Source organism: Thalia democratica, chromosome 8 (genome assembly GCF_965202585.1).
Source record: "Thalia democratica chromosome 8, ktThaDemo2.hap1.1, whole genome shotgun sequence".
Taxonomy (NCBI): Eukaryota; Metazoa; Chordata; class Thaliacea; order Salpida; family Salpidae; genus Thalia; species Thalia democratica.
Window position 1 is genome coordinate 30,077,496 of NC_139172.1, and position 26,186 is coordinate 30,103,681.

General features: G+C 25.4%; 1 protein-coding gene and 6 non-coding genes across 7 annotated transcripts in view; 6 read left to right on the forward strand and 1 right to left on the reverse strand.

Moving 5' to 3' along the window:
• The window catches only part of LOC145843127 (uncharacterized), a 32,769-nt gene extending 7,940 nt beyond the window's left edge, over positions 1–24,829 (forward strand). The window contains exons 4-9 of the mRNA XM_082950587.1: positions 5,410–5,548; positions 12,365–12,520; positions 22,493–22,686; positions 23,107–23,277; positions 23,678–23,864; positions 24,669–24,829. Of these exons, the coding sequence (XP_082806713.1) occupies positions 5,410–5,548; positions 12,365–12,520; positions 22,493–22,686; positions 23,107–23,277; positions 23,678–23,864; positions 24,669–24,829 (1,008 nt within the window). The remainder of the gene's footprint in view (positions 1–5,409; positions 5,549–12,364; positions 12,521–22,492; positions 22,687–23,106; positions 23,278–23,677; positions 23,865–24,668) is intronic.
• Trnam-cau (transfer RNA methionine (anticodon CAU)) lies at positions 961–1,033 on the forward strand. Its single transcript has one exon. It is a non-coding gene; the product is annotated as a tRNA-Met (tRNA).
• Positions 2,329–2,402, forward strand: Trnat-agu (transfer RNA threonine (anticodon AGU)). The gene has a single exon. It is a non-coding gene; the product is annotated as a tRNA-Thr (tRNA).
• On the forward strand, positions 3,760–3,833 carry Trnan-guu (transfer RNA asparagine (anticodon GUU)). Its single transcript has one exon. It is a non-coding gene; the product is annotated as a tRNA-Asn (tRNA).
• Positions 7,183–7,256, forward strand: Trnan-guu (transfer RNA asparagine (anticodon GUU)). Its single transcript has one exon. It is a non-coding gene; the product is annotated as a tRNA-Asn (tRNA).
• Trnal-caa (transfer RNA leucine (anticodon CAA)) lies at positions 9,263–9,378 on the forward strand. The gene is made up of 2 exons: positions 9,263–9,300; positions 9,333–9,378. It is a non-coding gene; the product is annotated as a tRNA-Leu (tRNA).
• Trnad-guc (transfer RNA aspartic acid (anticodon GUC)) lies at positions 11,521–11,592 on the reverse strand. The gene has a single exon. It is a non-coding gene; the product is annotated as a tRNA-Asp (tRNA).
• Positions 24,830–26,186: the final 1,357 nt, after the last annotated feature.

Sequence of the window (26,186 nt, forward strand, 5' to 3'; positions counted from 1 at the left end):
CTTAAAATACTGGCTTTCTAGAATATAAAATTAACTGATAAAAGTTTATGTATAGCTATGTTTTTAAAGTTATAATGTTTTATAAACAAAAAATTATAACAGTTTTACTCTTCATAGGGTTTAAGTAAGGTAAATGTTTAATATTTTACAAAAGTATTTCAGAAAGCTACAAACTGAATTTCAATGAAATTTCAAGAAAAGTGTAAGTAGGACAATATTTAATTAACTGTTGTACAAGTAATAAAGATTGGTGTACATATTTTGTTTTGATAGCAATTAATAATTTCGTTTTAAAAGTCATAAAATAACTGAATAAATTTAAAATAGACAACAACAAGTTTTTTACGCATAATTAAATGTGAGAAATAAGAAAACTCAACTTGTTTATTTTGTGGAAAAGTTTATCTACTATTTAACGCAGGGGGATAGAACTTTTTTTTAAAACTAATTTGTTAGGCAAAGAAGTTTTTTGTGGGTCGAATTTTTTAATTAAACGAAAACGAAAGTTAATTATGAAATAATATTGAGATAGTCATTAAACTAGCTTCATTGATTAATCAAAACAAAAAATGTTTTCAAATTTAATTTAAAAAAGATGAGTTGTTTGCTTTGCTCAAGTAACACATTGAAGTACAAGTACACGTTGTAGATTATTCTTTAGTGTTTCGTTTCCGTACGACGCTTATTTTAAAATAACGCTTGATGGCTAACTGATAATAAGCCTTAAAATCATGTTACAATTTAAGAATGAAACTTTTTTTTTACAACTATGTTTTTGAACATGAAATTTGTTTGTAACAAAGTTTATTTTGTACTGCTGGCACCAAAGCAATTATCCACAAGCAAATTGTTACATAGAAAGCTGCACTGCGTAAAGTATTGTTGATCCAACTGCCTTTATTACGTCACAAGCGTAATTACAACAAGTTTATTAATGTTTAGTATCTCGAACCAACGTGTGCCCCGTTGGCGCAGTAGGCAGCGCGTCAGTCTCATAATCTGAAGGTCGTGAGTTCGATCCTCACACGGGGCACCTTTTTGTTTATCAATTAATATAATTTTACGTTTGCTCGTGTTTTGTTACAATAACTGTTGTCTTTTTACACTAGCTTATTAGCTAAAGTTAACAAAAACGATTGTGCAAAGGTAATTTTACATTACTTTAATTAATGTTTAAGTTATTTTATGTAGTAAGGTAGTAGTAAACTATTTCATGGAATTAAAATTTCTTGTTAGCATTTAATTGTAAAAACTGAATAAGTTATAAGAATAGCATATAATAATCTTTTTAGAATTAAGAAGGCTTAATACAGTTTAAGTATAATTTAAAACATGTGTTGTAAAGTTAGTTTCTTGAGCAGTTTAGTAAACAATAGCCTCAAGTGCTTATTTAATCGCTACATGCTAGGCTTGTTATTACGTCACAAAAGCTGCAAAATGTATATAAACGTATTTGTAATCATTCTGCTGTAATCCTCGTTAGTACTAATTTATTTCACAACACTCACATTACAGTTACATACACTTGCAAGCTTAATACTTCATGTTTTTAAGCTGTATAAATTATTGACCAATTTGTTAAATTTATTATGACGTAACATTTCTGCACAACTCAATTCAATTTTCATTTTAAAAACTTGCCTATTCTTAGAGCTTTTTGAGGTTAGTGCCTACTTTTATTAGATTTGTATTTTTTGTAGACAATTTTATAATTTTTTGTTTTTATCCCAAACTTTGTTTTTAAACCATAAAGTTCATTTATAGTTACTACCTACATAAACACTATACATAATTATACATACTTTTTCTGCTATTTTTCTAATGTGTGTTAATATTTTATAGACTCCGTAGATTTGTTCTTAAATTTATTTGAGAGCAGTGAAACGCCGTTAGTTGAAATAAAGTTTTAGCACAAGAACATCTGTGATATATATATATATATATATATATATACATATGAATAAAGTAATATAATTTAGTAATATGTTAGTTCAGTTAGATAATTCATTGAGCTTTTATAATTTCTATATTTTATACAGTATCATTAAAGATTTTAATTGCAGACTAGTCGTTTAGTAAAGGCTATTAATACATGGTGAAAAGTATCTAATTACATCTGTATATAAAACACAATCATGGAATAGAACGCTTCCTTTATTTAGAATTATTTTATTGATGTTAGCAAACAAAACACAATATTATACGCACAACTACATGAAACAAGCTGCACTGCTAAATTGTTTGCCCTACGGAAATTTAAAGCTCACGCGTCTGTTACGTAACAATAGTACGTAGTTTATAAACTGTAAAGTTGGTCACTCTACAAGCGGCGCCATGGCTTAGTTGGTTAAAGCGCCTGTCTAGTAAACAGGAGATCCCGAGTTCGAATCTCGGTGGTGCCTCGCCTTTTAATTTTAGCTCCCAAGTAATTTAAAATTACATTATAAAAAACTGTTCAGAGAAACACGTGACTTTAAGAATTTTTCATTTAAACTACAGTTTAAAGGAATAATTTAAAAGTAAATATATTTTTTAACACTGTTTGTATAGTTTCTATCTACGGTTTCTAAGAAACCTAGAAACTTGAAAAAACCTGGAATTTGACAATTTAGGCCAAAAAAACCTAGAATTGATTAAAAATTTTAAAAACCTTGAGTTTTGAAGAAAAGCCATTAACAAATTTAGTAATTTAAATAATTTTTACATGTAAAATAAATATGTAAAAAAAAAACTAGATTCGAAAAATCTTTCAAATACACTCTTTTTTTTTTGTAAAGTTTTAATTTAATATAAAACACACTTAAAGTAGCATTAAAGTAACTTATCAATATTTTTGTACTGTTTAAAACTTTTTTTACGGTAAACTTTATTTTATATAAATAACGGACACAAAAACTTGTACATTAAAAACTTTGGCAACCTTGTAATAAGTATGTTGATGATTAAAATGTAAGTTGAAGTATTTTTTATAATAATTTTTTTTGCTATTTGTTATGTCTGCAGGGTGTACAGCAAAATTTTAAATAATTTCAGGCTGTAACAGTTTTTGACAATTGTCAATTCAAAAGATATTTTTCCCAATTTTATATTCATAATAATACTTTTTCTTGTTTTCGTCTAGGTGTTCTTTTAACTTTAGGATGTAATACTAGATATAAATTAATTACTGTATTATAAATTAAATTGCAAGTTTTTCATATTCCTATAAACTGATAGAAAAATTTTGCAAATGTTGAGATAATGAGCATTTCTAAGCATGTTAACATACATTTTTATAGAAGTTTATGTTTTAAGGTTATATGTTTATTTAAGTTCATTAAAAAATTTTAGATTTCTGAAAAAATTTAAGACTTGATTTTACCTTTCTATTAAAATTATAGCTGCTTCAAAACTAAATAGTAAAACAAATTAAGTTTATAATTTGTTTATAAGTTTGTAATTTGTTTATAAGTTTGTAATATATGAAATAATTATATATTTAAATCTAAAAATTAGTTTTTGAAGATTATTATAAAACTACTTATACGTTAAAGTTGAAAAAAAATCTATAAATAGAAATTCAACTCTGTTTTAAAATGTTATGCTTACCAAAAGTAATGCTTAAAACCATCAGTAACATTTACAAATTCAAAACTTGCTTTGCAACCAGTAGAATTTATAAGTACAATAATTGCCAAGCAACCAGTAGCATTTATAAACTCAACAATTGCTTAGCAACCAGTAGCATTTATAAACTCAACAATTGCTTAGCAACCAGCAGTCTTCGTGGCGCAATCGGTTAGCGCGTTCGACTGTTAATCGAAAGGTTGGTGGTTCGAGCCCACCCGAGGACGCTTTTTTGTAACTGAAAAATTGTTAAAAAATTTAAAAACGTATTAAAATTTTAGCAAAATCATTATTAGTACAACATAAAAAGCATTTAATAGCATTATAGTTATAATAAACACATTGTATTTATGTCAAAGTTATAAATTACCTAACATGTTGTAATTAAACAGTTTAATTAAATTTTTGTCAAATTATATGTTGAAGATGGTTTTTTATAAAAACATGAAGTTAAAAACAGTTTTCTTTAAGTAACCTATAAGTATAAAAGTACATAACCCTTAAAATATAAGTTATAAGGTTTTGCTCGAAAATTTAGCATTTATTTTAGCTTCGAAATTAGATTATTTTTTAATTAAGAGTCTACTGTATAACGAAGTCTTGTTGAAACAATACAGAAAACTAGAAACACAATTTTTTAAAGCTTTAGAAAAGGTTGACAATTTAATGTTCATAAGTAACTAAACTTTTTTAATTTTTTTTCATTTTTTGTAAAATACTCTAATACTTTCAAGTTTTTAGGGTGAATCTAAAAAAACCGGAGACGTTTTTTGGGGCTGTTAGAACAACATTTAGGGTCCTGATGGGATTTTATGGCAACATCAGAATCAATTTTGGAAATCCTAAATCTTTTAAGGTTACTTTTTATTATTTTTAGAGTTGTCTTTGTGAAACAAACTAAATTTAGTTTAAGGGCTTTTAAACACGTGTAGAAATGTTATATCTGAAAGTTATGGAATTGGAATTCATGTTTTTTAATAACCCTAATAACTTAATTTTCAAGTTATAAACACATGTTATTTTTTGATTATAAAAGTAAAGCTTTATGTAGTTTTTTTGAATGGAAAACTTTATTAACTATACGTTTGCTAACATAAATACTTACAAAAACTATTGTTAACCATTAAAATGAATAAATGTTTTTTAATGTGTGTTTGTAAATCACCAGAAAACATTGGAAGAACTAAGAAGCTCCCCAAATCTACCTCTTGTTGATATGCAGAAAAGTTTATCTCAAAACAAAAATATTACAATGGTTAATTTTTTTGTTTAGTTAATTTGAAATATTGTTGGGCTTAACAAAAATAAATAACTACAGTTGGTTTGTTTAGTATAAGAGCTTACTCTTTTTAGAAAGAAATGTTTGTTAAAAATATAAAACTTGGACAAGATAATTTTAAATAGCGAAATGTAGTAAACAAATAGCAGTCTGATAAAACTTTTAATTTTTTAAAGGATGTGGTAAAAAAATAAATAAATAAGTGTTTAAAGTAACAAAAGTACACTGAAAACAGTTAAGCGTTATAATATTTTCCTTACTTTTTTATACTGGTCGGAAATTTACTGAAATAATCTCAATTTATTAACTAGCATCGTTTATATTTATATTTACCCTACAAAAGTTAGTTATATCATAGAACTAAATAACATGTTTTATTTAGTTTAAACCTGTTTAATCCAGTTTGTAAAAATAAACAAAATTTTTGTTTAAAAAAACATCTTCAGTAGAACTATTGAACAAAATTTACGATTTGGCATTTGAAAAATTAAAATAATATTTTTAAGAATAAAATAAATTTTCAGAATTCAGTGGACGCAGCTGAAGATACTGGTGAAACGATTTTCAATGGAAGCGTATTTTCAAAATCGTCAAAATTACAAGAAAGTTGTGAAAACTTCAACAAGTTGACTAATGAAGCCCTTGCGGAACATTTGTTGTACAGTTAGTTTGTTTTATTGTATACTTTAATACTTGGTTAGTTTTTAATTTAATTTTATTGTATCTTTAGAGTTTCGATAATAGTAAACACGTCTCAATAAACTTTTTAGAAAACTGAAATGCTAATGTTTTTACTTGTTTTAAAACTCATTTACTAAAAGTAGAAATATCTTCTACTTAAAAAAAGCTGATTTTTATTTAAAAAAATGAAAGTTTTGTTTCCATTTAATTGTTTGGATCGTATAGTTATCTAAAAAATATTTTAAGCTTATTTTGCAGTTTAGATTTCAAAATTTATTTAATTTAATAATATTTTTAATATATACCAAAACATAAAAAAATTAAAAAAAATCAAGTTTGAAGTTATTATGAAGTAAATGGTACATAAAAAGGTTTATTAGTGCAAATAAACATATCAAAAAACAGTATAGGGCAAATCATTATCGTTAAAAAGTTTACTTATTTAAAACGCTTTTATATTATTTAATTACTTAAAAAGTTATGTCTTTTGTAGTTATTTTGTTTATAAATTAACGTTAAGAGTTTTCTTGTTAGGAGTAATTTTTAACGAAGTAGTTAAATTTGAAACAACAAATAGACTTTAAGCTATTGTCATATAGTCAAAAGTGGCAAAATAATTAAAAAAAGTAATAAGTGCTTATTTAGAAACTAAAGTAGTTGCAATCCAGTTTTTAGAAAAAAAAAAGTTAGTATATAAATATGAACTAAGTACAAAATTTTTCATAATATATGTTAAGGGACGCCATAAACTTACGCTATATTACTTCATTAGTATACAACTGATCATTAAAAATGCTTGTAAACAATATACCCTCAAGTGCTTATTTAATGACTACAATTCAAGCTTGTTATTACGTCACAAAAGCTGCAAAATGTATATAAACGTATTTATATTTTACTGAATGTGATCCTCGTTAGTATTGTGGTGAGTATTCCCGCCTGTCACGCGGGCGACCGGGGTTCGATTCCCCGACGGGGAGGATTTTTAATATTTTTTAATTTAGAGAGAAACGTAAAATAATTTACGCTTAAACAATTTCAAACCTTAATTTTTGGTAATAAATGTTGTTTTTATATTTTGCTTTTAATCTAGATTTTAGATACTTATAATGAACTTTAAATAACTTTTACATAACTACTTTTGATAGTTATATACCAGTTCTATCTATTTTTCCAACCTACATACTTTGCTTAAGTATTTATAGTCTTTACAAGCTGAAATTATTCAAGTATTTGTTTACTGTTTAAATTGAAATTCAATATATACATAGTTTTTGTTAAAATAATCACTATTCTATACCCCTTATTAAACAATAACTTTTAGTTTTTGGTAAGAAAAATTTTGAATAAAGATTTTTTTGTTTGATTTACAAACTACCCTTTTTTTCGAAGTAATTATTTTGTGTAGTTTTTTGCCTTCTGTACAAAGTAGTCGTGCATCTTAAAAATTTCTTTACAAAAAAGTTGTAGTAAGTTGGGTAATGATTATTAATTATAATAAATTTTTTAAGTATTAATATCCAAGATCTACCTAGCAACCAGTAGAATTTATTAGCGCAATAAATGCTTAGCAACCAGTAGCATTTATAAACTCAACAATTGCTTAGCAACCAATGGTCTTCGTGGCGCAATCGGTTAGCGCGTTCGACTGTTAATCGAAAGGTTGGTGGTTCGAGCCCACCCGAGGACGCATTTTTATCTAATTAACAAGCTGCTGAAAAAGATTACCAATTTATATATTTGACCGCTTTTTTAGTTTTGCCAAGATCTACTGTTTAGTTGGAATGAATACAAACAAATACCTGCTTAAAACTATGTTTTTAAACTAGCATTATGAGTACTTTAGAAAATTGGTGTAAATGTCTATAAATAAGAAACATTGTGAATATTTATATTGTGAAAGGTACATAGGTAAAGTAGTTATAAAGTTTCATAAAAGATTAGTGGACTAAAAACCCACAGCAAGCTTTTAAACTTAATAAACTTAGTTACATAAAAACAAATTATACAGTAATCTTCCTTTATTCTACCAACATATGTTTCTGTGTGTCAACGAATCAACACACTTCAACTGGGTTCTGTAAAAAAATTACTGTAATGAGAGAATAGAAGCATAGAATAAAGTAGGTGTATATATGTTTTCATTAAAATAAGATATATTCTACAGATAATAGTTATTAATAGGTGAAATACTTAACATTAAATCCGACTGTTATAAAATTATATGATATTTGTAATTATTAAGTCTAAAATAAATAAGTAAGCTAAATTACACAACAAAATATAATATAAACAAACAACTTACGTTAATAGGAAAGATAACTAAATCAAAATTTACCGTTGTTAACTAACGAAAAAAATACATTCTTACAACTAATAATTACGTCACAATGTAAATGAGGCCACCTAAACTATTCAATTTGTACTGCAAGAACATTAATTTTGTTTTTATGTAATCCGTTCTGAACAAAATTAATGTTCTTGCAGTACAAATTGAATAGTTTAGGTGGCCTCATTTACATTGTGACGTAATTATTAGTTGTAAGAATGTATTTTTTTCGTTAGTTAACAACGGTAAATTTTGATTTAGTTATCTTTCCTATTAACGTAAGTTGTTTGTTTATATTATATTTTGTTGTGTAATTTAGCTTACTTATTTATTTTAGACTTAATAATTACAAATATCATATAATTTTATAACAGTCGGATTTAATGTTAAGTATTTCACCTATTAATAACTATTATCTGTAGAATATATCTTATTTTAATGAAAACATATATACACCTACTTTATTCTATGCTTCTATTCTCTCATTACAGTAATTATTTTTTTACAGAACCCAGTTGAAGTGTGTTGATTCGTTGACACACAGAAACATATGTTGGTAGAATAAAGGAAGATTACTGTATAATTTGTTTTTATTTATATTCCAGTGAAGTTACTTTACTAGGATCTTTTATTAGCAAACAATTAAAACTATATTTTGAACAGTTAAACTTAGTTACATATATGCTGTAAAGTATTTAGTTTTAAAACAAAAATAACTAATAGTCATAAACCTAAATAAAATTAAATAGTTTTTTTAAATGATTTGGTTTTTCTGTTGTATCTTTTTTAACTTACAAGTATATATATATATATATATATTTATTTAAAAGCTATAAAGTAGTTTGGTTTTGTATAGTTAACAAATCAGAGGTGAGTTTTATAAAGCCTTTTGATTTAATTTCTTACAATATAATAATATTATTTGTTTATAAAATTTAAAATTTCTACAAAAAAATTTACTATCAACAACCAAAGTTTTTTTTTTATCACATAGTTTATTTAGCATTTTTTCATATAAATATACTTTTATAAAAGTTTAATGCTTAATATAAATAAAAATTACGGTTTTGTTTTAAAATTAATTGCTGAATTAAATTTGTGATAAAGTAAAAATCTAAAACAAATTATTAAAAAAAATTTCAAAACCTTAAGCACAATATAGTTGCCTTAATTATGCTATTTGAAAAATACTGTCAGGTAGTTTTACAAATAAATGTTTATATATATAAAAAATATCTTTTTGTAAAACTGTCTTAAAAATAGTTGAGTTCATGAACAAACTTTCTTAGATAACTATAAAAGGCGAAAATGAAGCTGATATTGTTGCGTCACAATTTATAAACCTTGTTAAACCTTTTTGCTCACAAGTCAGGATGGCCGAGTGGTCTAAGGCGCCAGACTCAAGCGTATAGTTTCATCGCAATGCGATGCTGAGTGTTCTGGTCCACAATTGTGGGCGTGGGTTCGAATCCCACTTCTGACACTTTTTAAAATAGTTTTTATTATTGCCAGTATCTTTTACACATTGTGCATGGGTTTTGAAATAATTTTTATGATAAAATTAATTTTTTTTCTGATAATGCACAGCGAAAAACATTTTTGTTTAAAACTTAAGCAATTGAATTTTTGATTAGAACTTTTGAACTATTTCTCCAGAAAGCAAGTGAATTAAAACTTTAAGACTTGTTTATAAAATATTCGTAACTTATTTAAAACATTGTGTACAAAAATTAAAAGTAACAAGTTTTTATTTAAATAAAAAAAGAGTAGGATACAAATGTTTCACAAAATATAGAACTTTAAAACAACAAATGAATGTAATTTTTTGATTGTGTTGTACAAAGTACATGAAAATTAAATAATTGCCCTTTGTTGAAAATTAAAACTTTAAACTAACTTATGTAATGTTCTACCGCTAATAAAAAATCAAAATTAAAAAATAAAGACTTAAATTATTTTCTTAATGTCTCAAAAAAAATATTTCAGCAATGTATAGAAGAATAAGACTCATTTTAGCAACATAAAATTATTTTAAGTAGAAAATTTATAGATGAATTACTTTGAAAAAATCTTAGTATAATAAATGATATTTAGTTAAACCTGAAATTTAATATAAAAACTGTCAACAACTTTAGACTACCAAAGTTTTTAATTAAGTGTATATATTTTTGTTTTAACTAAATCAAATATTTGCTGTAGATGTTTCAAAACTTTTTATAACCATTAAGTTCTAAAATTATCATTTTGTTGGTTTCTTTTCCTGTGAACGAAGTACAACGTTAAAGACACCAGAAGCACCACAAAAAACACAGCGCCAATCAAAAGTCCGAAAATCGAAATTCCATAAGATAAACCAGCCATTGCGTTGTTGCTCTGATGTGCAGTACTTATTTGTATTGACGTACCATCAGATAGACTGTAACTATCTGTATATATAATCTCTGACTTTTGTGTTGTTGTCGCATCGTACGCATCGTTGATTTTATTCGCAAGGTTTACTTCTCGTGCAAAGTCATTGTACTGACTGTTGTTTTTTGTAGATGAATTCTTTACACCTTGTGCTCGATTCATACAAATGTAATTTCCGAGCTCCATAGACTCTGAATCGCTGTTATTGACAAACGAGTATAATGCGATATCGTTGTGTTTGGCGGCAATTTTTATATTTTCACCGTTTACGAAAAAATAGTTCATAGACTTTCTGCTCAGGTCTTTTGAAATAAAGCCATATTGGCCGTTGTAACGCACGTGACAAACTTTAAAACTATAAGTGACTACTAAAGTACTATTTAATTATAAATTTAGATAAATAATTTGATATTTTCCACCATTTTTTTAAGGTTTTAGCTATACGTTTCAGAATATGGATAACATTATTCTTTATTGTTTAAAATAACTATATCATCTTAACCTCAACTCACAAAATAAATAAAAGTAAGTTGATAAACATTCTAAAATTGTTTTGATAGTTGCTGAATAGCACTATTGGTTAGGTATTTTTAATAGAAAAATGTTTTAAAACTTATACTATAAGTTTTTAATTGTACAAGTAATTAGAAAAGAGTTATGTTATTTAAACTAAATTAGCAGTATAATGTTTTTACAAGAAAATTTATTATGAAATAACTTATGTGTATTTTAATTGTCTAGTGAGTTATAGTATAAACTTAACTATAAAAGTTATTACTATGTACTTTTAACTAAAAGTTTTTAAATTTTTTATATAAGTTCTCTGCGTTTGATTTAATTTTCAAGTGACAAATCACTGTTTAAATGTCAACTAATTATTAAACTTATAACATACAATGTATTGTATAATAGTATTGCAGCTTAATTCGTTATAGTGTATTTAAAACATTTCATATATCAGTTGTTAGTTTTTGGAAGCTATTTTTGGTGTGTAATATTATGAAAATAAATCGTTTTTTTTTTTTTCTAAGATGTTTAAATATGGTAAAAATGTTTAGAATACTTATTATAGTCAGCTAAAATTAGATGTTTAAGATATTATGTAACAAAATTTAATAGTATTTATTAACAACCATTTTATTTAATTTGTTTTATATTATTACTCTGGTAAAGATTTTGTTTATCTCTTTTTATGTATAAGTAAATAACAAAAAACCTCCCCGTCGGGGAATCGAACCCCGGTCGCCCGCGTGACAGGCGGGAATACTCACCACTATACTAACGAGGAATACAACAGAAATATTATAGATACGTTTATATACATTTTGCAGCTTTTGTGACGTAATAACAATCCTAACATGTAGTGATTAAATAAGCACTTGAGGTTATCGTTCATTATATGGTTAAATGGTTTGTTTAATAATATTGCAGAAATTAAACTTAGTTTTAATGCTTTGAAAACAGTTAAACATTATTGTTGATAAATTAAATGTTTATAATATCATTAAAGTTTAAAAATAATGATCTCTAAGAAGTTTTGATATAACGAAAACTTAGTTATGAGCTTACCGATAAAATAGTTTATATATAATTATTTATTAAAAAAAAAGTGATGAGATTTTACTCTTTTCATAAAACTTAACCACCTTATACTTTATAGTCACTTTATTAGCAAAAAATAAATTTTTAGAACTTTTTAGATGAACATAAAATTTTGTAAGCATAATTATTAATAGACTAAAAGTATCTATTTTCACATTTGTTTAAAAAAAACAAATAAATATTCATGCATGCATACAACACACAAAGATAAGTTAAAAGCTGTACTTGTATGAAGGTGTTAGAATTTTTATTATATATTTTCTGTTATAAGTTTTAAATTAAATTGTTTCAAGTTTATTAGTGTTTAGAAACCAATTGATGTTAAAAAAGTAATTTAAAAAACAAAAATTAATACTGAAAGTTGTAAACAACACTCTGTATTTAAAACTTTATAAGAGCATAAATAACAACTAAATAAAGTTTTAATAAATTGATTAATTCTAGAATTATTTGAACAGGAAGCCTTCAATGCAAAGTTTTCATGTCAACCAATTTAATTTCGTTTCTGTTGCTCCACAAATATCGATGTGGTGTGAGTTTTCCAACTCTGGTTTGCGAGTTTGAAAATCTCGTCAAAACTGTACTCAGTAGAAAGCATGATGTTGGGTTTTCAGGTTTGTTTGTTTTGATTGTATAATATTTATTTTTTTGTATGTAAAGTTTTAGCAAAGTTTTTTTTTAATTTAACTGTTTGTTAAAAGTAGCTTGCTTACCTAGAAGTAGATAAAATATTTAACTTTTTGTTTTACTTTAAATTTCTTGATATTTTCATTTTATGATAGACTTTAGTCTACAGCAGGGTTTCCTAAACGCATTTATTAAATCGCCCCCTTTTCAGAAATTTGAAAAAATCGCCCCCCACAGGCACGTAGCTTGGTACGTTTCTGCAAATCTACAGAAACGTAAAAATTTGTGCGAAAAAACTCGCTTTTATTTCGATTATTCAGCTTTTAAGACCTTGTTTTTTAGATTCAAGTATTCGTTTGTACTTAGTTTTGCACTGCTGAGAAATAATTTTATTTTTACGGATTCTCTAGCACTTTTAGTGTCGTAAATATTAAACAAATCGAATACATCTAAATTGTATACAAATAGCTTGGTGTAAAAGTCTATTATCAAATACTAAACTATTGTAAAAAAATCCATTTCGAGGCTGTAGATTTGGTTTAAATGATGTGAGAGAATAAAAAAAAAGTAAGTGTGAGAGAGGATCTTGTACTATTGAAATGTTTGCGGTGAGTCAAAAAGAACTTTACATTCTTTGAAATTTACTTTTTTTTTTAGTTTACAAAAGAGCAAATAAAGATAGAAGATATATGAAAAGATAAATTTTAGAATAGATGTACTTCGAAGTAAAGTAACATGAAGAATTAACTTTTGTTTTAAATCAAATTGACTGTCTGAGTTGAATGTTTTAAGATTAAATCCCTGTGGTTGACAAAAATACAAAAATGAAAAACTTTTGAAACAGTGATAATAACCTCATTTCCTGAAGTTTTATCAAGAAAATTAGAATCTATTAAATCAGAAAAAATAACACAATAAGACAAATAGCTTGCAACCAGAAGAAAAATAGAAAAACTCAATAATATAACCATTTTTTCAAGATTAATATAAACAAATTATAGTTTTTTTTTGTATTTTAGAACTTTATTTTTTAATCAAAACTGGCTTTAAAGATTTTTTAAATGTTTACCTTAGTTAAATTTTTTATTGCATTTTCTAGCAAAGTTAAAAGATTTAAATTGTACATTGTAGCCACACACTCAAAGTATTCTGGATAACTCTAGGATATTTAGAGTTTTATTTTTGAACTCAGGCTGACTCAGTATAGTTTTTTTTTTTATCTTTGAAAAACTAAGGACATATTAGGTTTGTTAATAATGTCATAACAGATGTTTTTCTAGATTTGAATGAGATTTTGCAAGCTAGTTTTAATAAATTTTTATTTTATAACCAATTTTGTAAAAAAAAACTTTGATAAATTTGAAAAGTTAGTCTTATTTCAAAAAATAAGAAGAAAAATTCAAAAATAAAATAATGGAATTGGTGTTGGTCATAGGGTAGAGCTGTTGTTAATACCTATTTTACTTGTAATGTTATATTATTATTTTTACAATGAGTTTGTTTTCTATGCATATTGTTTTATTATACGAAGATTTTTTCTGAGTTTTTGGTTTTATTCCCAACTTTCAAAGGTATTTCATTATCTCTGTTTTTTTTCATCTTTATACTAACAATTTTTAAGTAGTTTACAAAATTAGAAAAAATTAAGTTAGTACATTTGTATTTTCTAGTTAGCTTTACATTTTGAAAATTGTTTTTGAGTTTTGTTTGTATTACAACTGTAAACTTGGTACACTATGTTCGGATTTTAACAAATTTAGTTATTTAACAGATTTTTAAAACTAAGTTTAAAAAGTTTTATAACGTTAAAATTATGCAAATATCATTTGGAAGTAAAACCACCCACTTGATACCATTGACACTCAAAGCTATTAACAAAGTCAATCAGTCTGAAGTTCAGTTTGTTAAAAAAAGTTCCAGACAAGAAAAAGCTCTTTGAATGATGTTCCAGACAACTATGTAAAATATAAAATTTGTTTCAACTTGTTTTTAAATATTACTGTAAATTTTATTTATCTACAAGCATTGTTGTTTACAATATGAAGATTTTTATATTTTCTTTAAATGTATCAAGAATATAGATTGTATCTGTTGTTTTAAAATAAGTTTGTAAATTTTAGAGTGGTTTACTAAATTTAAAAAATATATCAGATTAATTCTTTAATCTATGTTTGATAAATTATAAAAAGTTTTAAAATAAGTTTTATACAACTTTTAAAATCTAAGATTAAAAAAAATAAGTTAGTACTATTTATTTTAACAAGTGTATAGTTGTATTATAAATTCATAACAAGTTTGAAAAAAAAAAAACTAATATATTTTATGTTTAAAAATCTTTATGTTTGAATTTGTTTATATGTTTCACATTGTATCTGAAAAATATTAATGTTTAACATTCAAGGTTTGTTGTTATTTAACAAAGTTGTTTTATTTAACAAGTTTGTTTTGTAAAAAAAAAGTTTGATTCTTTTTTACAGCTTTTATTTAACAAATATTTTTTTAATAAGAAAATGTTTTATTCTTTTTTTACAGCTTAAATCTTTATGCTACCAAAGCTAGTAATAACATTTACAAAGACGTGTACTCTTCCTTTATTTATGAATTATTTTTGACAAAGTAAAGTAATTGTACATCTGTATTTTATCTAATGTTGTGAACTTTTTTATTTTAATTCTTTTTGTTTTTTATTCAACTCCTAAAATTTATGATTTTTTTTTTGTTTAATAAAAGCAACAATTGCAAATATTTTCTGAAGTGGGGAAAGTTATATATTTTAGGCCTATCAGTAATACTATTAAAGTGAAATTTTTAACTGATATTTTTATATTAAATGAAGGTTTTATAGGCTCATAAAAGTTTCAACACATAAAGACTTATTGGGGGTCAAGAGCAGTACAACTTGCCTTGTATCCAGTAATTCATTATACTTCAACATTCTATTTATTTTTAATTTTTAACAAAACTGCACACTTTCATATAAAATTAAAGGTAGTTAAAACTACTCTATTCCCGTTATGACGTCATCACTCATTATTCTTGATTTTTTTTTCGCAGATTTGTAACTTTTTAGAGCTAGCTACGTCCCTGGCCCCCCCATGATTTTTAAAGTATTTTTCTCTTCTGGAGTACGCACTTTTGAGCCAAAAAAATTGTATTCGAAATGTAATTTAGTCTGGAACTTTTTATGCACGCACTTTTGGGCTGTGTTCAAAGTAACTTACAGGGCTTGAAAAATGTTATGAGGTAATTTTCTTATAAGCCCAGTAAAGTGTATTAAAACACTTAAATATTAAAAATGCTCTTTAAATCAATTCTATTTAAATCATATCTGTAATCAATTCTATTTAAATATGAATTGTTATGAAATTAAATTAATGAAATCTTTAGGTTAGTTGTGGACAAATTTTGTAGTCAACAAGTCGTTTTTACTAAAAAATCCTTTCTAGTGTCGACTTGTTAAAAAAATTTACTTGCGGGCTGCATAATTAAAAAAATTAACATATAAGAAAATTTAAAAACTCGAGCAAAATTGTAATAAATTGATTTACTATTATTGTGATCTAGGAAGTACTATTGTGAACTGAAAACCAATTGAAAGATCTGGACCGTACGTTACCTATCTAAAATCTTAAGTGAAACTTGACATTATAATAATCTCTTATATAACGAATTTCGGAAATGCTAAGTAACTTATTAAAGTCGCACAACGTACTTAAGCTATTTTATAAATAGGCATATTCTAAAATTACTTTAACATAGATTGAAAAACTACAAAACAGCTAATTTTACACATATTGAAATAAATATTAAAACATCATTGCTGATCTAGTTTTAGGAAGTTTGACCGACTGGTTCATTATCTCACATGAAAAATGGTTTTATCAAAAGCTTCTGTTAATGCAGAAAAATTATTAATTTCATTCCTAAAAATTTCAATCAATAAGCAAGTTAGTTGTAAACAGGGTTCGTGCGCGTCAGGCTAAGTCAGGCTAAATCAGTTTTTTTGAAAAAAGTTAAAAAACGTCAGGCTAAATCAGTTTTTATGTTTAAAAATTTGAGAATCTCAGTTTTTGTCAGTTCAAATGCATGAATTTTTTTTAATTAAGATCAAATTGAGATGTGAATTTATTTCTAAATAAACATTTAGTTATTAAAGACAAAATCAGTCAGTATTTGTAAAAATAAGTGCTTAAAACCTTTTGTTGAATCTCTAAAATAATTTTAAGAATCTTCATTATTTTGTTTTTAGTAGATTATATACGTCATAATTATAAAAGTTCATAAAAAAGTACAGTTTAAACATTACAGTTTAGTTCAACAACATAGCTGTTTGTCTGAATTTGTTTACATGAGCTTTGTTTTTCAGAGCTTAGTTGGTTAAACTGTTTTAATTTCTAATATAAAGACTTTATACCAAATACTTTTTAGATTAATACTCTTAGCAGTTTGTTCATATATTTTATTTTCTGTATATTCAAAGTTATTAGAGATATTCACAAGACTAAAACATAGCTTAAAGATAAAAGTTTCATAATTAGTAGAATCATATTTTGCAAGTTTATAACATAAAGAGTTTAAACTGTTTTTTTAGTTTCAGTAGTTATTTTAAAAATTTTGTTGTTAATGAAAAGATAAGTTTTAGAGTCCAGATCATGTGTTTAATACTTATCTTTATGTATTCGTTGAATAGGATTCTTTGAAATAACTTATGTAATATCATGATTAGTTTAATTAGTTATTTAAAAAATTAAGATGCTTTAATGATAACATAAAGTTTTTGAGAGATGTGTTTAATTACATTTTGTTTTTCTTTTACAGACTTATTCACATTTCTGTTTTAATAAAAGCTTCTGGTCCAGTCATGTAACTTATAATTGACGAATTCAAGTACTAATTGACACGAACCCTGTATATGGGTGATAAGTGGTGGATGTAACTAAGCCCCAAAATTTAATAAAGGTATGAATTCATTGAAGCAGAAATTATAATGACCAGTTAAAAATATTCAAGTTGCTGGGTAAGCGATTGATAGATGTTGAAAAATAATTCATTTAAATTTTTATTTTCTTTAAAAGTAGTTTTGTGAATACTTTTATTGCGTTAATTTGCTAATTAAGACCCCCCCTCGATACCCAAAATGCCTTCTGAAGGTGATTTTTTCTACTTTGAAAAAATGTCAGGCTAAATGAAAAGGAATTTCGCGCACGAACCCTGTGTAAAGTTAAGAATTTAATTTTTAATTTTTAAACTAAATGTTTCGTAGTAGAACACCATGAAACAGTATTTGACTTGGAATAACTTTTAAAAAAATAAACCTTAATCCTAACAACATTATATTTTCTTTATTTAAGTTAGAAAAAATAAAAATTAAAGTTTTTACAGTTAATTTTGTGAAAAGAAAGTAATAAATTATATTTTTTTTTGTTAGATTAAAATTTTGTTTTGTAACTGTAACAGTCTTTTCGATGGCTTATTTAATTCTGTTCAAAAATGAATTTGTCTTTAGCTATCAACCTATAATAATTTAACAGAGGAAAAAAGTGAAAAATTAAAAGCTAGGGTTGAAGTATGAAAATAAACAACACATTTTAATTGTAAAAGTATTTTGAATTGAGATAAAACAAAAAACAGTTGTACTAATAGTCTAAAATTTCTTAATATACAGATTTTTAACAATACTAAATTAAGTTAGAAAATAGAACTGACTTTAATAATCATTTTTGTGAAATAGTTAGTCATTTAAAATAGAGACCTCAAATCTATACTCTTTTAAAGTCAAATGTTTTTTTTACTTATACTTATAAAAAAGTAAAAACAATAATCTGTCAAAAAAATAAGTTTTATACAAATATTTTATTCACTATGCTACAAAAACGTTTAGTGTAATGTAAAACGACAAATATAAACTACAAATTTAACCAACTTAAAATATAACTATAAATAACTTAAAAACATAAACCACTCAATAAAAACAGTAGACTTCCGCTTGAATTTGCACTTTGAACAAAATCAAAAAGTGCGAACTCAAATATGCACTATAATTTTTTTTAATGGTAAAATTAAGTACGTTATAATGCAATAATGTTATGAATAAACGTAAAATCCTCTGAAACATAAAATAAACATTCATTAGTATCTATTGATCTATATAAGCTATTAAGTATAGTAAAATTTTTACTTTATTAATACTTAGTTAGTTATATTCCTTATTTAACTTAAATTTAAGATTTTATAAATTTGCTTTTTTTATTGAAAAAAGTGCGAACTCAAGAGGAAGTCAACCGTAATTAATATTCATTAGACATTAAGCAAACCTGTTGTAGAATAAATAACTTAATAAATTTGTTATTATAAAAAGACTACTTAAATAAAATACATACTAGATTGAATAAGATATCTTTTAAAAAATCAAGTAAAATTGAAGACCATACAGAAAATAATGTCTGAAACTGAAGTCTAATCTAATGTGAAGGATAAGCTTCATGACTGCTTGCAAGTTTTTCTACATCTGGTTCTAAATCAGTCAAATAAAGCCTCAAGTCACCTCCTTTACAAATAACTAGATTATATATTTTGCTCAAGATGTTGATAATTGAACTGAAAGATTTCTCTACAACATAGCTAGAAGGAAAGTCTACAAACAACAATCTAACTTCCTCTAAATCATTGTAAATTTTTGCCTTAGTTTTTGTGGAGCCAAAAGCTTTCATGCTGTTCTTTTAAAAAATTACTTTAAGTTCAAGGTCAGTTTGTAAGTCTAAGAAAGTTTCCTGTAAGTCAACGTTTACTTCAAAAAGATCTGCTTCGAATAGATCCATAATCCACTTCGGGACGTTTAATTGAAAAACTTCAGTAAAACGTTTTTCAATATCACATTTAAGCTGTTCAAGATGAGATGAAAATACTTTTACTTCACCTTCACTTTTAAGTTTTCCAAATTTGCAAACTGTGAAAATTGATTATTTTTGAAATTTTTTCCTTACAGTTTAAGTTGGTTTATGAAATTGTGTATTTCTGAATAACAATAAAAAAAAGTAAAAATTTTATGACTGCTCAAAATTATAAAATCGCCCTCCCTTTCGCCCCTTTACTAAAATTCGCCCCCGGGGGGCGATATCGCCCACTTTGGGAAACCATGGTCTACATCTACAGCCTGGTATAGTTTAATAAATACAAGTGTTACATCTAAATCAACACAAATAATGTTCATCAAATAAAACAGTATTATATTTAACAAACTTTCTTCTAGGTAAATTTAGAGATGTTGTATTACACGCATTAAAGCTGCTCGGTCCAAATCTTGTTTTTGTTTCACAAAATTCACTACAAATTGAAGGTTTAATTTTATACTCGTAGTTTTGAATTAGTTTTAATATGCATGAACAAAAAAAAACTTGTTTTAATACTTGTAAAAAAATCTATAGAATTTGAAGATGGCTTGGAAAATAAAAAGAAACTTGAATTGTATGAGTACAACTTGTAAGTTATTATTAAAAACTAATATTACTATAATTGAAAAAGGAAATTACATTATCTATAAAAAAATTCTTTTAATGTATGCTAATAAACTAATAAAACATTTTTTTTTCAATTGTAGACAACCAAAAAAAGAATATAATGATGAATACGAAAACAAGTTTATTCGAGCAAATTTGAATATTCCTTATTTGTTTGAAGTTTCTTATTATTCAAATATGTTGAATCCTGTATTTGCCTTGGATTCTATTGCTGGTTATTTATTTAGAAATATTTATAATGTTTAAAGTTATAAGATCGCTATTAAAAAACAAAAACTGACACCAACTAAGTACAATATAAACTATTTTTTATTAAAAAAGTGTTGTAAAACAAAGCTTATTTACAACTTATTTACTAACATAAAAAGAAAGAAAAATACTGTCAACATTATAAGAAAACCTTTTTCAATTACCTAAATAATTTTAAGTTATTTTATTGTAAAATAGAAATTTTTCTATAATAAAAAACTTGCATATTTTTTTTCAGAAATAAGCGTAATAACAATAAAAAATTCCAATTTTATGTTTTTTCAAACAACAAAAGTTTTCTTTAAAATTAATTTATTTGACATTTTCACATTAGTTTGAAAAAAAATCAGCTTTAAGCCTAGTAAGTATGAAAAGTTGAAATTTTATATATAAACAAATAGTGTATAAATTTTAAAGTGACAATAAACTTATCTATAAAATAAAAATAATTAATGTTATTTGGCATTAAGCATAGTAGCGATCAAAAATTGCAGTTGTTGTTTTAAATAAAACAAACACTTTTAAAAGGACTGAGTTACCTATTTATAATAAGCAAAATTAGAAAAATAACTAATTTAATAACAATTATTTAGAACGGGAACGGGTCTGAAAAGCACGGTGTGACATTTTAGCACGGTGTGAAATTTTAGCACGGTGTGACATTTTAGCACGTTGTGAAATTTTAGCACGGTGTGACATTTTAGCACGGTGTGAAATTTTAGCACGGTGTGACATTTTAGCACGTTGTGAAATTTTAGCACGGTGTGACATTTTAGCACGGTGTGAAATTTTAGCACGGTGTGACATTTTAGCACGGTGTGAAATTTTATTTTGCATCTTTTTTGTGCTTTAATAACTGTTGTATTATTATGTTTAAAAGCTAAAAACGAACTATTCAACATGTAAACTAAAAGTTATTAAGCATTAAATATGTTAAAAGTTTCAGCTTTAATTAAAGCTAATATGAAAATAAATTTACAAACTTTATTAACTTATATTACTATTTAGTTTTAAACGATTTTTTTCCATTTTTTCGATATGAAACTATTTTATAAACCTAACAATATATACAAGCTTTTGGTTTCTTAAAACTAAAAAAAGCTTTAATCAATTTTGATAAGGTTAAACTTTGAGCGTAAATTTTAAATAAAAAGTGAGATATATAAAGGATAGTAAATATTGATAAGTTACCTTTGTTTTTTACAAGCTCTGATAACTTAATAGCCTATTAAAAATTTATTTATATTATTTTTAAAATATTTGTAGCTTTAAATACAGGGTCGCCACTTTACCTTGAAACCTGGAAAAACCTTGAAAAACCTGGAATTCGACAATTTAGGCAAAAATAACCTGGAAAAAGCTGGAATTTTGAACAAAAATCATTAAAAAAGCCTGGAAAAACCTGGAATTTTAACAATTTTCACGTGTTTAGTAGTAAAATTTCGTCATCATCAAAATTTTTTTTATTAAAAAATGAATTTAAAGTAGCTTTACAATTTCTTTTCAATGTTTTTATACTATTTAACACAATTTCTTACCTTAGACCTAACTTTAAACTAAAAATAGACCGAAAAATGTGTACTTTTTAAAACCTGAAAGAAATTTGGAAAACCTGGAAAAATTTTTGAAAAAACAAGTAGCAACCCTAATATCATAATTTATAAAGATGTTAAGTTCCTCTTACTTGAATGCACGCGTCTCGCATCTTTTTTTATAGTTAATAAATGTGTTATAAAAACTAAATATAGACTACTGCAAGGGTAAATAAACATATTTCAACAATTTTTCTACCCGTTAAGCATCATTATTATCATTTTGTTTTGAAACTTTAAGGAACAGCTGAATTTAAAGTGCTACTAGTAAAAATTTTATTTATATATTTTTTAGGACGATACTTTAAAAAGAATTAGAACTAATTTTTGCATTTATTTGTTTATTAACTTAATAGTTGTTTAGTAATTGTACATGATTTTAGTGAACATTTTAAAGATCTAAAATGACTCCGTGCTTTTCTGACACCTTCCCGCTAGAACATAATAATAAATTAATAAAAAAAAATTGTTCATCATTAAGTATAGTAGCAATAAAAAACTTGGATTATATTCTAACAAAAAAAAATTGTAATTTCAAAGTAATATTTTACCTTTTTATAAATGACAAAACTACAATGAATAATAAGTAATAATAATTCAGCATTAGGCATAGTAGCGATGACCGGATGTAAGTACTCGGAAGTCGAAATTCAATTTACCGAACAATCGTCGGATGTCCGGATAAATTACGATCAGCTGCCGGTTAACTGCGGTATAGAGTTCGGAAAATCGAGGCTCGTTCAGTACATGCTCTGCTTAATCGACACCATCAGATTCGATATTATTCTGTGCGATGTTCGTTTGTTTAAAACTATTTATAAACTAGTTTACTCAAGGCAATAAAAAATACTTTTCATTGTATAATTAAAGTTTTTTTTTGTAGGAAATTAATAGTAAATTTTTGGTTTCCTTTTTGTACTAATTTTAGTAGAGTTTTTTAAAAATATTTTCAAAATGAGTTGTTTTTATACAAATGAAAGAAACTACTAAAAACTACTATTCGTTTTTTAGTGATAGTTTGTTAAAAAATACAAGATAATTATTTGTTGGTATATTCGGTAGTAAGTAACTAATTAAGTTACTGTAATCTAACAAAACAAAAATATTAAAAAACTTGGAATAAAATTTGAAAACTTCATATTGAAACCCACCAACTTATAATATTGTAGTTTTAAATAATTTTCAACAACAAATATTTTTAATGTAATTGTTCAGATAACGGACGATTTGGAGCAGCGTTGCTACGAAGCTGTAGATCGGTTGCTTAGCAACAACCTCATTGTGAATACCCATCCCCAACAGGGAAGTTCCCGCAGAAGAAACTTGAACGATGACGACATCGACGACTGTGACGTAATAGAGGAGTTTAAAGACGAAACTTTTCAAGTTTGAATCAATTGTTTTAAAACAAATTTTGGTTGATAAGATAAGCTAAAGATTTAGTTCGAACAATTTTTTTATAAAAAACATTATTTATTTTGTTAAAAAAGCGTTTTTAAAGTTTATGGTTAATTTTACTAAAAAAATATTAGTCATTGGTTTTAGTAACACTAGTTTTTACTATAATTTTTATTAATAAAACTAGTTACAACCTCTAATAATTGTGCTTTAAAGGTTACAAAGTTAAAACATAGAACAGCATATCTAAATGCGAGATTTGATATAATAAACAATTGTAAGTAAAAGTTTGACTGGTTGAATATACCTAAAGATAAAGCTCAAGTTTTAATTCAAAATTTGACAATCACAATAAACATCTAAACTAACTTTAACTTATATATTTCAGGTGAATTTGTACAACATACATGATTTTATCGGATCTTGTTCAGTTATGACGCCTTACATAGAAGCTATAGTGGTTGTTTCGACTAAATTATTTGATTTAATTAATACTGAAGTAAACGAGAAACTGTTCGTAAAAAGTCTGATTGAATTTTCTCAACAAAGAGTTAAATCTGGAGTTTGTGTTAGACGTTAGTTTATTATATAATATTCATAAATTTTTAATTAAAGCATGTGAATAACTTGTTTTTTACACTTTATTTTCATGACCAAGGCTTTTTTATTTAAAAGAATTTGCTCTATATCTACTGTACATACAATAAAAAAATCTTTATGATTCAACTTTTTTTTATACTTCGGTATATAACTTATTAACTTTAAAGTTGTGTTGTTTGTGTTAAAAAGATAGACTAGTTCTGCAAACTCCTTAGTTTATAAAGAAGCTAATTTTTGTATTTTTATTTAGAAAAATAGAACTTAAGATAGTTAATCCTCATTTAATTATCTTTGATAGTAAATATATGTTTTATTTTTTAATTGCTTTAAGAAATATAGTGTTTTTATCATTTTGATTAAGTTATGATTTATAATTAGATATTTTTAGTTTTAAATTTCAGTTTTAAAACAGTTTACATTGGTTTTTTGATTTACTAAAAAAGCATTACTGTTGTATACAAATACAATCACTATAGTTAAGCTAGTAAATATACTATCAAACTTTTTCTGCTAAAAACAGTAAATTTTTGAAAATTCCTGTAAGTTTTATGAAAACTACAAAGATAAAATTTTACTATTTATAAACAAGGAACAATTAATAGACTATTAACATACGGTTTTATGTCTTTTGTTTTTGAAATTTAGTTTTCTAAAACACACTCTCAGAATTATCTTGCAACTGACCAGTCGTGATTGGTTGAAATTACATCCACAAATTCAGATTTACAAAACTCGTACAATTGTAAATTCACAATTATCACTATTTTTTACATTCACAGCTGAAAGCAGTTCGAGCGAGCTGATCAAACACGCAGTTGAGAGTTTGGTGGTCAATAAAGTGCTTGTAAGGGGTGAATCAAATATCGAGCTGAGCGGCGAATATCAAACTGAAGCTTCACTTGCAGAATTTACTAACCAGGCTTCAAAATTTCTCATGTAAATTTTTCTTGCACTCGTTTTGATTTGTGTCGAATTAAGTTTTTTATTATATTTTTTTACATAATTAGTGTACAATTCTTGGTTTGACTTTGCAGTCCATGGTTTAAATTTAGGAATATATTTAATTAACTGATATTATTTTTGCTGATAAATACAACCTTTTTACGATATAGATTTTAATTTTTTATTTAATGTGAAAAATAAAAAAAAGTAAGTTATGTTTTTGAATTGCACTTTAAAAAAGTACACTGTACTTACTTAAAAAAATACTGGGCATTATTAGTAAGCGTTAGAAAATAAATTATTAAAAAAATTGTCTTTGTTTTAAAACATAAGAGTGAGTGTAAGTTACGTTCAAAATAGTTGCTAGCCTTAAAAAGTTTTAAGTCTCTAACAATCTTATAGAAAATTATATATTAGTAGTCTTTTATTTAGTTAAATTTAGCAAAATTTATACAAAAATTTTAAGTAAAATAAGTGATCAGCTTACGGTTTGCTAACAGTAACAAAAAACATTAGCTTCATTTTATTTTTAACACATGGTTTTTTATTACGTCACGATAGATGCAGAATGTATATAAGCGTACTTATTATGTTACCTGCACTTTTCGTTAGTAAAGCGGTGAGCATTCCCGCCTGTCAAGCGGGCGACCGGGGTTCGAATCCCCGACGGGGAGGACTTTTATTTACTATATTACTAATAGTTTATTTTAGTTTTTTTAATTAATGACAGTATTAGAATTTAATTCTTTTTATTCAGTTGTCAGACTGTGGGAATAGAAACACCTAAACAAATTAACTTATTAAAACTTGACAACTTCATATAAAAGCTTGTTCACAGAGAAGTAAAAGAGCATACTATCATTTAGTTCTGGATTCGGCAGGCAGTTAGTGCTCGCAAAATGAAAAGATATAAAATATCAACTTTAAATTAAATATATTTAAAAATATATATTATAAGTCATCTTGAATAGAAAATTAAGTTTCTTAAATATACTGAAAGATAACATTCACTAAGCCATAAATTAAGTTGAAAAACTGTTTTTTTATTGAGCATTATAGCAATTCTTTATCCGCAATAAAGTATTGCGTTTAAAAAGAGTTAATGTGAAATATAAGATAAGCAACAAGAATTAAAAAAACGTTATTTAGAAGTTGCTGCGAGCAGCGAAACAAAAAAAAAACAAATTAACTAAGTCAGTTTCAACAAAGCACATGATTATCTTCTTGTAATTACAGAATGACCAGAAAAAAATTGTTTAGGCAAGTTATAAAAAAGCAAAAAATAATTACTAAAAAGGAGTTACCGTTTAGAATTGAAAACCTTTTTAAAGACAATGTTTTGGCGGTAGTAAAAA